Source organism: Spermophilus citellus (assembly GCF_964194105.1).
Source record: "Spermophilus citellus genome assembly, chromosome: 1".
NCBI lineage: Eukaryota > Metazoa > Chordata > Mammalia > Rodentia > Sciuridae > Spermophilus > Spermophilus citellus.
In genome coordinates, this window is record NC_138182.1 from 87,652,894 (window position 1) to 87,668,832 (window position 15,939).

The 15,939-nt window shown below is 38.1% G+C and overlaps 2 protein-coding genes across 6 annotated transcripts in view; one reads left to right on the forward strand and one right to left on the reverse strand.

The window, feature by feature from the left end:
• NUP58 (nucleoporin 58) overlaps window positions 1–8,313 on the reverse strand; it is a 49,565-nt gene extending 41,252 nt beyond the window's left edge. Inside the window, exons 1-3 of one of the 4 annotated variants that reach the window (XM_081280154.1) lie at window positions 7,650–8,313; window positions 1,429–1,571; window positions 498–533 (exon numbers count right to left, since the gene is read on the reverse strand). In XM_081280154.1, coding sequence (XP_081136280.1) covers window positions 498–533; window positions 1,429–1,571; window positions 7,650–7,756 — 286 coding nt within the window. In that variant the 5' untranslated portion in view covers window positions 7,757–8,313. The remainder of the gene's footprint in view (window positions 1–497; window positions 534–1,428; window positions 1,572–7,649) is intronic. The other 3 variants (XM_081280152.1, XM_081280155.1, XM_081280153.1) reach the window with 3 other exon arrangements.
• Window positions 8,314–15,587: 7,274 nt separating this feature from the next.
• The window catches only part of MTMR6 (myotubularin related protein 6), a 36,750-nt gene continuing 36,398 nt past the window's right edge, over window positions 15,588–15,939 (forward strand). For both annotated transcript variants that reach the window (XM_081281780.1, XM_081281779.1), the window contains exon 1: window positions 15,588–15,754. In XM_081281780.1, the coding sequence (XP_081137906.1) occupies window positions 15,731–15,754 (24 nt within the window). In that variant the 5' untranslated portion in view covers window positions 15,588–15,730. The remainder of the gene's footprint in view (window positions 15,755–15,939) is intronic.

Genomic DNA, 15,939 nt, shown 5'->3' on the forward strand with positions numbered 1-15,939 from the left:
TTCTTTTTCAGTACTGGGGATCAAACCCAGGACCCCATACATGCTAGGGAAGCAATCTCCCACTATGCTACACCCCAGCCCTACAATATTTTATAGACAGCTAAGAGCTTTGTCACTACATACTTTATACGACTGTCTAAGGCTTCACATTATTTAAAGCTACAACCAGAGATTAACTGTAAGACTTCTGGTGTGCAGCTTGGCTCTTTTCCTAATATTTAGTCAAAATGCTGAAAAAGTAATATAAAATAAACTTCTGCATTAAAAACCAATTCTGTATTTAAAATATTTATCTGAATTTTTAAAATCATGTATAAATCACTTTTAAGTACTCAAATATTGAAAGGAGTACTTAGGATCTATACTCAAGATTTTCTTTGTATACTTTCTTCTATATCCCAGTACTGTGAGATATAAGAAAAGAGTAGAAAGATCACTTAATTCATTTAAATTTTTAGGAAACCACAGATCTGAGATCTTTCCTCAAAAATTCTTACCCAGAGTTAGTCCTGTAGTTATAGTTGTTGCTATTCCTGAGAACAAAAAGAGAAATAAAATTTAAACAAGGAAGATGGCATTCATAAGGGAAAAAAACCCTCAGGTGTCGCCTCCATGGAGGCAAATAGATAATAGACTAATAAATACATTAGTCTATTAAGACTAATAGATCATGATATCTGCCACCATAACCACTAACACAAGAATTTTTCCTATGGCACTGGTTTTCATATTACAGGCTATATAATTTGATTAATAAGGAAATAAGGTTTATAAAATGCAAACTATTGCTTATAACAAAATAAAACAGAGGGGAAAAAAAAAACTACTCCAGACAAAATGCAGGCACACAAAACTATCTTAGGAAACTCACTGGTTGGTACCCCAGTTGTCCTTTCATTTTCTGGGTATGGCTGTGAAATGTGCTGCACTCCAAGTCTGAAGGTCAACACAAAGGTGGCGAAAACCAAAAGGCTTTGAGGACAGAGAAAGTAAGTAAGGATGCAAAAACTTTTTAAATGGTCAGCTCCAGTAAAACATTTTTCAACGCTGGCCGTTCCATACATGCTTACATGCTAAGTTAATTAATGTTCCAAACTGGTAAACTTGGCTTAAACAATACTCTTTATTAAGGAAAAAAATGTATTATATAATCTAATATAAAATTTTAAATCTCCTTAGTTCATTATATTTAAAGAAATCTTATATTTTTTGAGAAACCCTTCCTTATAATCATAGCCAATAACTCAGCCTATCACCCTATTTCCAAATCCCTGTATTCCATTCATCTTGGTATTTAGCCTTATTTTAAGTTCCACTACCAATAACAACCTCTAAACGGAGACAGAAGATGAAAATTGGAAAATAAATATCCCATTGGAAAAGGAATATCCCAAGCCTACTCCCTGAAAATGTGAAAATCCTCTTTACCTGTGTTTGTTCCTCCTAGAGTGAACCCAGTGGTAGGCTTAGATCCAAAGAGTACGGTTCCAAAACCACCCGAAGAAGTAGACGTAGTTGCTGGAGTTGCAGTGCTTCCAAGAGTTCCAAAATTGAGCCCCACAGAAGGGTTGCTTATTTATTAAAACATACACACAATAAAAAAAAAATCTGTTATAGTCAATGTTTACTTAAGAAAAATAAAAATTAATTCTTCTGGGTTATTTTCTTTTTTATTATACATCTAATATACACCTAATGTTCAAAAGAAAACTAATAAATTCAACTTTAACCAAGTTAAAATATCTTTCTGTTCTCCAAATGTAAAATTAGTCTTACAAAAATACAATACCAAGCTTTTAAGAAAAGCACAGTAGAGCAATCAGGATTTCAGACCTCAAGATAATCATAAGCAAGGAACACATTCTACTTTTATTAGTTTTTGTTTGAAAACTATCATATTTGAAAATGGCCATAATAAATCTTATAATGTATATTATTTTCCTTTGGAACTACTCAAATAGAGTTCACATTTCCAAACTGAATCAAAAAAATTAGAAAGCACAAAGAAAAATACACAAGTTATTCTAAGGTACCTTAGCCATCTCTCTATTGCTATAGTACATATTCATGGGGGTGGGGGGAATGATAATCTTGTCACCAAAACTGAGACATTAGGGGCTGGAGGCGTGCTGGAGTGAGCATGTCCTGGCAAAAATTAAATGCAAAGCTAAATTGACATCTATCAAGATTATGTGCTCAGTAGCAAAAGCTCTCTTTAGTGAGTTTCTTGAATGCTTAAAGAAAGGATAAAAACAAGTGGTATAACAAAATTTACAACTTTTCAACTGCTATTATCAAGCCTCAGAGGTGCAAATTTGCTATCTATAGGTAGGAGAGCATATTATGAAAATAAGCAAGAAAGTTTCACAATTTGATACTTCAAGAATTATGTAGGAGGAGCAGGGGTGGTAAAGTATTTGCTTAACATGAAAAGGGTCCTGGTTTCAATCCCCAGAACCAAAAACAAAGTGGGAAAGTTAATAGATTATAACATGCATAGCATAATGGGAAATCCCACTTATCTTTATTACTACTTCCCTCTCTGCTCCGCCATAAAGACTAATCACCATGACAGAACCCAATATCTTTCTAAAAAATCTTAATATCCTTAGGATGTTTCAATATAAGAAGAGGCAGTAGAGGTTGGGTTCCAATACCAGCTTCCCCATGTGCTAGTATTTGTGTGACAACACTTAACTTCATTGAACTTTTATTTCTTCTTCATCTGCAAAACAGGCATAATAGTACCACTAAGTAGGTTTATTTATTCTGGTTAAGAAATTGTAAATGGCAAATTCACTTCAATAAATGTTGTTACTGTTATCATTAGGAATGCTTATAAATTGAATTAAACAACATTATGTGCAAGATAGTGTGCCTGAAATTGCAAAGGATACAAAGATAATTAAGATAATTCCTACTCAAAGAACATGTTGTTCCTCAGGGGGATAAAATAACACAAATAACTGTAATCAAAGTCAGAATAGTTCTCCAAGTTACTTAGGTGCAGGCATCACCAATTCCATAATTACCCAAAAATTAATTTGGTTTTCTGCACACATTAGGGGGCCTAGTGAAAGGGTAGTGTTATGATTCAAGCAGTAGAAATATATACCTTCAATAAAGCAGATTATAATCAAGTGCCAAATTATGGCAAAAATAATTATTGCAGTAGTTTGAGATAAAAGACTTATCAGTATATAGGGCATGGAGACAGAGGAACCCATTAAAGAGCTAGGCCTTGAGATAGGACATCAATGCTGAGTAGAAAAAAGGAGGAGTGGGGGCTGGGGTTGTGGCTCAGTGGTAGAGTGCTTGCCTAGCATTGAGGCACTGGGTTCGATCCACAGCACCACATTAAGAAAAATAAATAAATAAGAGTATTGTGTCCATCTACAATTTAAAAAAAAGAAAAAAGAAAGAGTACCCTGTTATGTATTAGTTTACCATATATGTATGCACCCCTGGATGTCTGAAGAGCAGGAAGGAGGCCAAATTAGGCTACAAGGATTCACTGACAATTGTAAGGATCTCTGATCGCTTATTGAATAAATTTTAAAAGTATTTTAAGAGGGCTGGGGTTGTGGTTCAGTAGTAGAGCACTTGCCTAGCATGTGTGAGGTACTGGGTTCGATTCTCAGCACCACACATAAATAAATAAAGCCTTTGATAACTAAAAAAAATATTAAAAAAGAAAAGTATTTTAAGAAATAGTATTGACTACAATAAAAACTTAAGTGAGATACCCAGTTTAAAAAATACAAACAAAAAAGCTAGGTGTAAGTTAAAAAGAAGATATTACAGTATTCAATGATTATACATTCACAGAGCATAGGAAGTACAACTAAAAAGAATGCATGAACACATGGTTTCACTGATGGTAGTCTACGATATTGTTATTTTGGATCTACTATGTGTATATAACATGGGCTAGTAAATTCACAGAACTTTTTTTAAAAAGAAGCAGGAGGATCTTAAGTCAAAACCAGACTGGGCAACTTTGTGAGACTCTTGTTTTAAATAAAAAATAAATAGGAGTTGGGCATTGCGGAATACTCCTGTAATCCCAATAACTCAAGAAGCTAAGGCAGGAGGATTACATGTTCAAGACTAGCCTCAGCAACTTAGTGAGACACTCACCACCTTAGACCTGCCTGAAAAATAAATAGATAGATAGATAGAATTTTAAAAGAAGGTGGATTGGGGATGTAGTAGTAAAGTGCCCTTGGGTTCAATCCCTATTACTACAGAGGGTGGGGTGGTGGTAGTAATAGATACACAGATACACGGTGAAAATGTTTTCAAAAAATTAATCAAAATATGTAAAATTTCTTGATAACTGAAGGTACTACCAAGTGTTACATAACTAAAATTAAAAATATTGCCATAGAAACATATCAAAGTAAAATCTTAAAAGAAAAAAAGTAAAAGAAAAATTTCTTAAAAGAAAAAAGTAAAAGAAAAAAACCCATGTGGCAGAAAAATTTTCTTAAAAAAAAAAAAAAAAATCTACCCTAGACCCAACAGATTATTGACTCAATCCAGGGCTATCTGCCAAGGACCTGATAGAATGTGCTGTGATAAAACAAAACTCCATTGGGCTGGGGATGTGGCTCAAGCGGTAGCGCGCTTGCTTGGCATATGCGGGCGGGGCACTGGGTTCGATCCTCAGCACCACATAAAAGTAAAATAAAGATGTTGTGTCCACCGGAAAAAAACTATAAAATAAATATTAAAAAGTTCTCTTAAAAAAAAAAAAAACCCTCCATCAAGTCAGGCATGTGATTTTAACTTCTTAGTCTGCCTCTAGTAGATTTGGGAGCTAACATAATGGTTAATTTACTAAGCATTTAGCAAGCGCCAGATATGATGCTAAACTGACATGCTTCAACTAACATCTCCAAGATAGATATACTATCATATCCCTTTTCCTTATGTAGGAACTCCCTAAAAATGGCTTACTTCAAATCACCAGGTGATACTAACAAAGTCAGGCCTCCCGAACAACATCTTGGCTGACACGTTGATTGTCTTTCATTACTTTATCCTAATTTTTCTAAAATCTGAGTAAATTTTTCTAATTTATTACTAATAATTCATTTACCAATTCAATAAGGATTTATTAAAGACCTTTTTCTATGCCAGGTATGTTCTAGGAACTGAGGATAGAGTGGCATATACTCTGACTCTGACCTCAGAAATTTCACGACAGTGGGCTAGGGTTCTGGCTCAGTGGTAGAGCATTTGCCTAACACTGGTAAGTCACTGAGTTCGATCCTCAGCACCACATTAAAAATAAACAAATAAAATAAACATATTTTGTCCATCTACAACAAAAAAATAAATAAAAAAGAAAGAAATTTCCCGACAGTGGGAGACATAGATACTGTTCATTCATTTACTAAATATGGTTTGAGGTCCAAGTACAGTGTCTGCTGAGCAAACAGAATGAAAAGGTCTCTAGCATCATAGAATTTACAATCTACTGTGGGGGTCATACTACAAGCAAAATAATAAATATTAACAATTACGATTTATATACACACTTAATATATTAAGATAGTATGATAATGGATATCTCATACAAAATAGTATGAGAATGGATATCTCCCTTAGACTGACATGTCAGAAAAGGCCTCTTAGGAAAAGATCATTTCAGTACCAAAAGATAAACAGGGATTGGTTTGGTAGAGAGGAAGTTGTGGCACTCTAAGTAGAGGGAACTACTTGGAAGTAGGAATGTTTAGCTTCATTCCTCTGAGGAACTGACAAAAGCCTGTATTGCTAGGACAGAATTCTTCAAACTAAGATCAGGACCACTAGAAAAGATTAATTAAAAAATTAATTTTGCAGGTCACAACATTCTAAAAAATGAAATGGACTAGCATAGAAAACAGCAAAATGCATCCCATGAAATATAAGTAAATATGAACAGTTCCTATGAAATTGTTCAATTTCTTATTTGTGCAAATATACTAGGTGATAACTTAAATGTTATTTTTCTACAGTGGGTCTGGATCACTGAAATGATAAAATGGGCCCAAGATGAATCTGGAGAGATTGCAGATTATTTGGGGCCTTGAAACCCAAAGAAATATCTTTTCTTTCCTCTCTCTCTCTCTTTTTTTTTTTTTTTTTTTTTTTTTGTTTACTTCCTTCTAGGGATAGTGGGAAGTAACTAAAGGAGGAGCCAATCACTGATGTAAAAGGAGATTTGGGGACAGCAATTGGGATTCCATTGAACTAATCCATGCAGGAGCTGATAGCAGTTCTCAATCAACACAAGTTAAGAGGGCTGGCTGAAAACCTGACAGGAACCAGGAATTTTTATTTAGAATTTGAGTGCCAAAGACAACTCTTATTTGTCTTACCATCCAAAATAGATCCTAACACAAAAATTTGTTTAACAAATATCTGTGCCATGAAGGATAATAGCTTGTGCACTGGAATGCAGACAAATGAATCCTGCAGAAGCAAAGTTATCAGGACTTACATTAAAAGCACACAGTAGCAGAGGTACGAAGAAAAGCTCCCAGATTTCTGGCTTGCCTGTAGTATGTGGTTCCTCTCACCTTCCTTTTCTTTTTAGGGCTGGGGTTGTGGCTCAGTGGTTAGGCGCCTGCCTCACATGCCTGAGGCACTGGGTTCAATCCTCAGCACCACATAAAAATAAATGAACACATTGTATCCATCTACAACTTAGAATATATATTTTTAAAAAAAATTTTAGTTGCAGATGGACCTTTATTTATTTATATGCACTGCTGATAATCTATCCCAGTGCCTGACACATACTAGGGAAGCACTTTACCACTAAGGTACAACCCCAGCCCTCTCCTTCCTTTTTTAAAATACAGGTAATGCTGAAGGTGTTTTTGCCTTTTCAATCTACCACCATGTCCTTTAAGCCATTCACATCCACAGCTTGTCAACAGAGTACACATTTCTTAACACTGAGTTCTAAAGATTACAGTTTTCTATATTCTCTTCCCATTCTTTCTGAACTTCCTTTTTTTATATGTTTCCACCTGAACTAGTAAGTTGTTTTGTAAATTAGTAAGCGATAAAATGAACCATTACGACATTATTATCAGAGAGATACCAATATGCACATGCTACAGAAAATTATTACCAATAAACTGGGTCCCATGAGACACAAAGGTCTGCAAAGCTCGAGAAAAAAACAATCACGAAATCATAAAAACACCTCTAGTACGAAAGGCCGTACATACTGCGAAGGAATCTTAATTAACAAGGAGAAACCATGATTGTCCTCCTCAACATCTTCTATTATTCGTCCCTTTCTAAAGCCCTAAAAAAGCTGTAATTTCATTCATTCGCTCAATTTTCACCTAGGCCTAAGATTAGTACAAGATTAAACTTTAGGAGTGAAACCCCAGGCCCCTTCACCTAGTCAGACCCCGCTGGGCAGTAACAATACCTGAACCATCTGTGAAATTCGAGACCTCACAGCAAAGGGATACTCCGCCCCCGTCCCTACCAGAAGCGAGCGGGAGGTCCAAGTCGCTGGTGTCTGGTCAGGTGCTTTTCCCCCAAGCCCACCGGCAAGAAATCAGCGGGAGATAAGATGGGGCACCAAGAGCATCGCGAGGAAAGATAGGACCACGAAAGCGAAGAAGTGTGATTACCTAGACGCTCCAGTCCCGAAAGAAAAACCGCCGCCAGTGCCGGTCCCACCGGCCGCCACGGTGGTGGAACCCAGCGTCCCGGACCCGAAGGAGAAGCCCGTGGCCATGGCTGCCTCGGGCTGGACGCCGTCAGCAAGCTGAAAAAGGTCGGAGACCCTCCTCTAGCCTTAAAGCCGAAATGGACCGGGCAGCATTGTTCTCGGCCAGTTCCGACTTGGCGGGCACTTCTAGCCCTAGCGGCGACCGCGAACCACGGCCAAAATGGATGGAGCCACTAAACCAAAGCACGCCCAACGCCCGCCGCGAGCTCCTAGAACGCCGGAAGCGACCCGGCAGCGCAGGGAACTCTGGGACGGGAGTGGGCGACGTGCCGCGCCGGGCACCCTGGGAGGCGGTGGGGTTGGCTCCCCGCCTACTCTCTGGAAAGGGTAGGGGCCCCGAGTTTTTAAACCACCATGTCTTCCTTTTGTAGTTCTCCTCCTTCTGTACTTTGTGACTGATGAATTTCTATCCTACCTCCCACTAAAAAGCATGCCTAGAACCCCAGAGGTGGGGAGGGCTCTAGTGAACGTCCCTAAACCTCCCGTACAGAAATCGGAGGAGTCCGGCTTCGGCAGGCAGCCGACCCATCCCAGGGAGGGAAGGGAGCGCAGCAGCTCCTCGAGGATTCAGAAATCAGACGATCATAATTTACTGGTCCCACGACGCGAGCTCCACCTGGGAGCTCCAGGCCTTGCAGAGTTCGTTTGGCCACGTCGGTGGGCCGAGGGGGCTTGGGTGGTTGAGTGGCCCCGTGGAGCCCCCAGGCTGACTTGGCCGAGCGCCCAGGTCTCTTGTGTGTGGTGTGCGCCAGTGGACGAATCATGTGTGCGGCCTGGCTGGGTGAAGCTAGCATGCCTGGGATCCCAGCGGCTTCGGAGGCTGAGGCACGAGGTTCCCAAGTTAAAAGCCAGCCTCAGAAACTTAGCAAGTCCTTGTCTCAAAATAACAAAGGGCTGGGGTTGGGGCTGGCTGCGGTAGTCGCTCAGGGTAGAGTGCTGGCCTAGCATATGTGAGGCATTGGGTTGGATTCTCAGCACCACATAAAAATAAAAAAATAAAATAAAGGTCTTGTGGGTAATGTCCTGGCCTAGCATAAGGACGGCCATCTTAAGTGACAGCCACCTTTTTAAGAAAAATGTCGCTTTCCCGTCCAAGGGCATTAAATGACAAAGGTTCATCACTCGCTCATATCTACCCCACCCTTAACCGCCTGCATTAGACTCCCTCCCCCCCAATCCCTGAGCCTGACCCATAAAAGTCCCTAATTCCAAGCTCACTTTGTCTCTCTCCGTCTATAGAGATGTGCCTTAATTTGTAAACTGACATACTCTCATGTGTAGCTCTACCTGGTCTCTGTCTTTCATTTCTCTCTCGCCTGTCTCCCCGTTCCTGCTTTCCTTTCATTGTGTTCATCTACAATTAAAAAAAAAAAAAAATTAAAGAGTGACGGGGCTAGGGATGTGACTTCAGTGGTTAAGTGTTCCTGGGTTCAATCCTGGTACCCAAATAATAACAACAATAACAATAATCAAGTCAGCGTTCTAGTGGGTAGGAATGCCTGTGGGTCCTTCCCAGACAGCTGCTTAGTGGCTGTATGGTTGAAAGTACTAGAGGAACTGCCGAATGGGAGCTATGAGAAAAGTACAGAAACAAATACCATATAAGGCAAAATCTTCCTTGAGCAGCATACAAAATATGTGGGATTAAAGATGAAATCCTCCTTCAGCGGGAGCATCAGGAAAATTTCCTGGCAGTTGTGCGTGTGTAGGCAGCCACCAGAATATTGATCTTTACTTTTCCATCAGGTATTGTTACTCCTCCAAATGGTTTGCCTACTGCAGTCTCTTCCGAAAAAAAAAAAATCAATCCCAAAAACACCCCTTGGATTTGTTCTCCTAAAGCATAATTCTCACCATGACTACCTTGGTCAAAAGCCCAGTGTCTTCTAAGTCTGGCACTCAAAGTCCTCCAAAGGACCACTCTTTCCAACCTCTTCTCTCACAGCCACCCTTAATTCAACACTTTCTGCAGCATTGAGTTTGATATTTACCATCTGTTAAAAACTGAATTATGCCACACACACCCCAAAGATTCATATGTTGAAACCTTATGCTCCCCTCCGAATTCATATGTTGAAACGCTACCCTCCTCCAAATCCATATGTTAAAGCCCTATCCCCTTCAAATTCAAATGTTGAAGTCCTGCCTCCTATGGGTCCTTTGGAGGTTACTAAATTTAAATTAAATCACCAAATCGGGTCCCCATGATGGGATTAGTACCCTTATAAAAGACAAAACAGAGCTTGCTCTCCTTTCTTCACCACAGAAGTACACAGCAAAAGGGAGCCTTCTGAAAGCCAAGAAGGTCCCTAGCAGGAACCCAACCTCCAAGCACTTTAACCTGATCTTCCCAGCCTCCAGAACTGAGAAATAAATGTCTGTTTTCAACCACCCTAGCAAAACCAAGGTACTGGAATTTGACCTTCCTTATCTTGAGTAGCAAAAGTAGAAAATAGACTTTATATTCTTATGTGCTACAGAAACATGACTCCAAGAAAGCAGTTTCAATAAGCTCAATTGTTTGGTCAGTCAACTGAAAACTTGACAGTAGAATGGCATACGAACACACCAACATGTGTTTGTATAATTAAAAATAAAACTAAACATTATTGAAGTCACAGTGGGAATGATAAAAAAGGAAAAGAGACACAGTTGAACTTCAGTTATAAAGAAAAAATTCATAGTTACTGAACAGGAGAAAAGAAAAGATTATTGTGTGCTTAAAACTTTTGACAATCTAAAGAATGCTATTTTCAGTGATAGCTGTAGAATGATACAGAAGAGAACGGTTGTAAAATCTAACATATTTCCTTTTGACTGAAGATTTTTAAAAAGATAAATCCAGGTTATTTTTGTGGGAAGACAGAAAACATCTCTGTATGTCTTTTAATTCTTATAATGTATCCTTTCCAAAACTTTTGAAGAATACCTACATAAAATTAGCAAGAGAAAAATGCCTCTCATTTAAGAAATGTTAATTAACAAGACATAACAGCTAGAAGGAAATTGCATGTAAAATATAGTAGGGAGTAACAAAATATTCATAATAGGAAAAACTGGCTGTGGATGTATGGGAACTCTATAATAATGATGCAAATCTGAAACTTTTAAAATAAATTTATAGAACTAAAGCAAGAAAGTACAACTCAAAAGATAATAGTTTGGGCTTTGGGGGAAGTATTTAAATTGGAAAACCATTCTTTCAGCTTTATTTTAGTAAAATTTTAGTGTGGTATTTCTGTCTTGTATCTGGCACAGTGAAGTTATGCTAAAGTAGCAATTGACCCCTAAATCCCACAGGGAGGAGCACTGCAGAGACAGGAAACTGGAATATATTATAAGAATATATTATAAGCAATATTACAGTCTACCACATGCCTCTAGCTGCACCAAATGTGAGACTGGACCTCAAAGACACTTTCTTATCTCATATACATTTTCCTGTTTGTCTTGTTAGCAAGGACAAGACTTTCCATTCTTATGTGCTACAGAAAGCATTTTCACCCAATAAGCTCAATTGTTTGGTTAGTCAACTGAAAACTTGACAGTAGAATAACAATCACCTGAGTATCATGCCTCCTTAAAATTAGCCTAAAGCCAATTGCCCAGCCATGCAAAACCAAGGCACTGGAATTTGACTTCACCTTCCTTATCTAGTGTAGCACAAACAGAAAATTCTATTACGAAAGATCTTCCAGTTATTACTCAGACATAGGACTTGAACTCTACGTGAATTGCTATTTTCTAAGGATAAAGCAAATTATTCAGATTCTAAATTCTCTGGTAAGCTATTTGTTTCCATTTGTTTCTTATAGTGTGAGATTTCTGTTAAGAAACTACATCTTTGGTTGATTTGTTGGTGGATGATATTGTTTATGTTATAAATGGAATTATTCAAAAGGCAATATAAACAGAATCATGCTGTATGTACTGTTTTGTGTCCTTTTAAAAAATTTTTTTAGTCATAGATGGACCCAATACCTTCATTTTTTATGTGGTGCTGAGGATCCAACCCAGTGCCTTCCACTTGTGAGGTGAGCACTCTACCCCTGAGCTACAACTTCAGCCCTGTTTTGTGTCTTTTGCTTAGCATTATGTTTATAAGGTTTATCTGTTGTTACATGTAATTGAAGATTTTTATTTTCATTGCTGCATAATATTCCACTTTATCAATATCACAGCCTATCCATTCTATAGCTGGTATTTAATATTTTTTGTTTTGGACAATTCCAAGCAAGGCTGCTATATACATTTTTTTACACATATTCTGTTGCATATATGGGTAAAATTCTCTAGTCTACACATTTATGAATGGGTTGCTAGCTCTTAGGCTGTGTGCATGTTCAACTTTATTATATGATGATAAATTTTATAATGTCTGGTAGTCCATGTTGTTACTTACCCTTGCCAATACCTCTTACTGTCAAACTTTTTTTATTTCCTGATTCATAATAAAGTTAAATACTTTTAGATTACATATATTGGAGTTTTGGATATCTTTTTTTGTGAAGCCCCTGTTTGAGTGTTTTACCTATTTTTCTGTTGAGTCTTCGTCTTTTTCTAATTGATTGGTAAATAGGAATTTATACATTCTGAAATGGATAGTTTATATATTATTTGTGCTAAAAAATGTTTTACCTTATAACTGCTTTACTGTTATATTCTTTTTTTTTTTGAGGGACAGAAACTTGTGATCTAAAATTCAATTTATTATCTCTAATTTTTACACCCTGTTTTAAATATTCTTCTCTAGAATGGTGACAAGTATATTCTCACATATCTGCCAAAATTTTTATTGTTCTACTTTTCATATTTGGGTCTTTTCTCAACATAGAAATGCATAGTTGGGAGTAAAGATCATATTTCATTTTTTTCCACACATAGATTCCAAATTATCTCAGCACCATTTATTGAAAATAGTATCTCCATCTCATTGATCCAAAATATGATATTTCTTATAAATCAACCCGTTCCTGGAAGCCTATTTGTATTCTTACAATATACTACCTAAGTTATATTTATAATGAATCTTGATATTGCTTTCAACAAAACTTGCCTTCTTTTCTTCCTCAACTATATATTAGAATTATAATCAATAGAATTAGTTTATCAGACATATATAACACACATGTGCTGCTAACTTCCGTCACTATAGTATAAACATTTGCTGGGCCTATTAGGACATTGATTGGGAATATGTTGAGTTGCTAAGTTGCTGAGGCTGGCTTTGAACTTGTGATCCTCCTGCCTCAGCCTACTGTGCCGCTGGGATTACAGGCATGTGCCACAGCGTCCGGGAACATTGTTGTTTTCTAAATTAAATCTCATAATTACAAAATATCTGATTGTCATTATATCGTCCCTGCCAGCTATCTTGACAATTATTTCTTTGTGTGCTAGTTATTTTTATTGTGACTTTATTTTAATTTTCAATGAGAAACTAATTGTGAAAATTGTTTGGGGCCTATTATAGGAGTATGATCTACCTAAAGGGTTTTGTGTTTATAACAATAAAGTTCCAGGCATTACTAATTTCAACCACTTTAAAGTATATTCCCAGAGGCTTTTGGATCACATAGGTGACATGAATCTAAGGTATAAATATGTCCAATGATCTCCTCGTGGCTATAATATTTCCAAGACAGTGAGTAATTCCAGGACTTTTTCTCAAAATCAAAACAAATTTTCTCACAGTCTTGGTGGTTGGATTGTTTTTTTTCCTTCTGGCTCTGAATTTATGTAGGGAATGTCTCCCATTGGGTTCCCCATCTGAAATGGGCTATAGGCTTTGCGTTCTGAACTTTGTGTTGAGAGGACAACGAAACAGATAAAAATTGGTCTGACTTTGCAGTGGCCCTCTTGCAGCATTAACTTCAATGTCCTGCTTACCTTTCTGGGTATACATACTCTCTATATTTTGCATTTCTAAGTTCTCACTATCTTGCCAGTTACCTGATGCTTTATAGAATTTGATTTTATATTCATTATTTTTTTTAAAAATCAGGATATTTTCTACTGTATAATATTACCATAAATGGAACTTTAATATGGATTTTGAAAAGTGAATCGATATAAAATAGTTGTTAAGAATACATACTCTGGAGTCAGACTGTCTGGCTTTATTATCAAGATTTATTATCTGCTGTGCGATAATGAGTAGGTTACATCATCATGTTTCATTTTTCTCTTCTTTGAAATGAGGCAAATAATAGTATTTTCCTTGTAATATAGGTAAAGCCTTTAGTACTCTGTCACCAGACCATCTCTTGGTAAATGGTAGCTAACATCCTTATGATTTTCACTCTGTGAGATTTGGTAAGAGAGGAAATGACAAATGTCAAGAAATGAGAAGGGGATGGATGAGTTGTATGGGAATAGGGAAAGGGTGAGATAAGATTTTGAGGGAAAATGATATAAAAAGTGGTTATGTTAAGAAAGTCTTGTTTGTTATATGATATAATTTACCTCTGTTTTCTCAAATGATCTTGTGTAAAGACCTACATTGTTTTCGAACTTTTTTTTTTTTCCAGAAAAGGAATTGTGCATGTTTTGGATGTGAAACTATACCAAGGTTGGTTTAGGTGGTTTGATCTTATTCTTATTACAGATTCACCTTGCAGGGGTCAGCAACTCCACCACAAATACTGTTGTGAAAAATAAGCATTTCTGTTGCATTGTCAATGTATTTGAAAAATACTAGGCACTAAAATCACCATGATAACTTGAATAAAATGAAATAAAACAAAATTTTTACTTAGAATAGTTAGATGTTAGGCCCTTATCGTACCAATTATAGTAAGAAAGATTATTTATTTTTCTCCCTAACCCCTTCCCTTTTGATGCTGGGAATTGAACAAGGGCTTCACAAGGCTAGGCACATATTTCTACTATTGGGCTACACCCCTAGCTCCTACCTAACCTTAAAAAATTTTTTTTCTAATTAAAAATGTGAAACTGTTCAGAACGGAACACTTAAAAAATATGGAGCAGAAATTCTTTGCCTCTGCACTGCTTACATTTTGGGCAGATACCTCTGTTGTGTAGGCTGGTCTGGGGTATTGTAGGATGTTCAGCAGCAGATCTGACCAGGACCCACTAGATACTAGTAGCATTTTTCCTTATCCATAGCCAGGAAAACTAAAAATATCTTCAGATCTCACCAAGATCCTCGGGGATAAAATGAGAAAATGCTCCAGACCAACTACTGCATTAAAGGAATTACAAAAACTCCTCTAATTCTATCATCTAGAAATATAAACTTTTTGCTTCACATAAATAAAAATTATAAAACATGTCACATTGAACGTATTGTACTATAGCTACCTCTTTTCCCTCGCTACTACAACATCAACATTTTTGTTATGTAATGTCCTGACACTGAATGAATGCACCATGTTTTACAAATGAATCCTGTAGTATTAGAGAATATAATTGTTTTAAATAAGGTTATAGTAAATTTATTTCTTTAGAATAAATTTCTAAACTAAAGTAAAATCATCTTAATCTGACGCTGTCCACTGGCACGGTGAAGAACTTCATAGACATCCAGCATGTGCCCTCACGCGCCAAGTGCCCTTTACTCAGGATCCATTTTTAAATCGAGAAGAGTCTTCTCACCTCCCAGCGCTAGACCCTGCGGGTTCTAGTCTAGCTGCCTGTCAAAGGACTGCCCCAAAGGGCTTGGTGTCCTCCACTGTCTGAGGGCGCTGTGGACTTAACAGCCAAGATGCTGCCCTCCGTCGGTGGACGCTCTACCCATCCCGCTGTGCCCTCTCGGTGGCCTCGGCGTTTGGGAAGTGTTTCTAGGAGACCGAGCTTGCCGACTGCGCCTGCGCGGTTGACGCTCTCGGGGGCGGCCTGACGAACGTAGGCGCTGGCCGGTTGAGGGAGTTCCCCCTGGCTCAGAGTCGCTGTCGCCGTCCGGTGCCTTCCGCTACATGGTACGCCTGTGAGGCCGGCTGCCGACAGACGTTCCTCAGAATGGAGCACATCCGTACGACCAAGGTAGTCTGGCGCGGGAAAGCCATTAGCCACTGGCCTAGGTCTCACTTAGCGGAGGCGGAAGGCGACGAAGGCTCTGTTGGCCCTAGCAGGGCTGGGGACCGGAGGGGCGGGGGGCCTGTCTTGGGCAGGAGGGCTTGGCGGGGCCTGGTCTGCCACTGCAGGGTCAGTTTCGGCTAAGTGGGCGC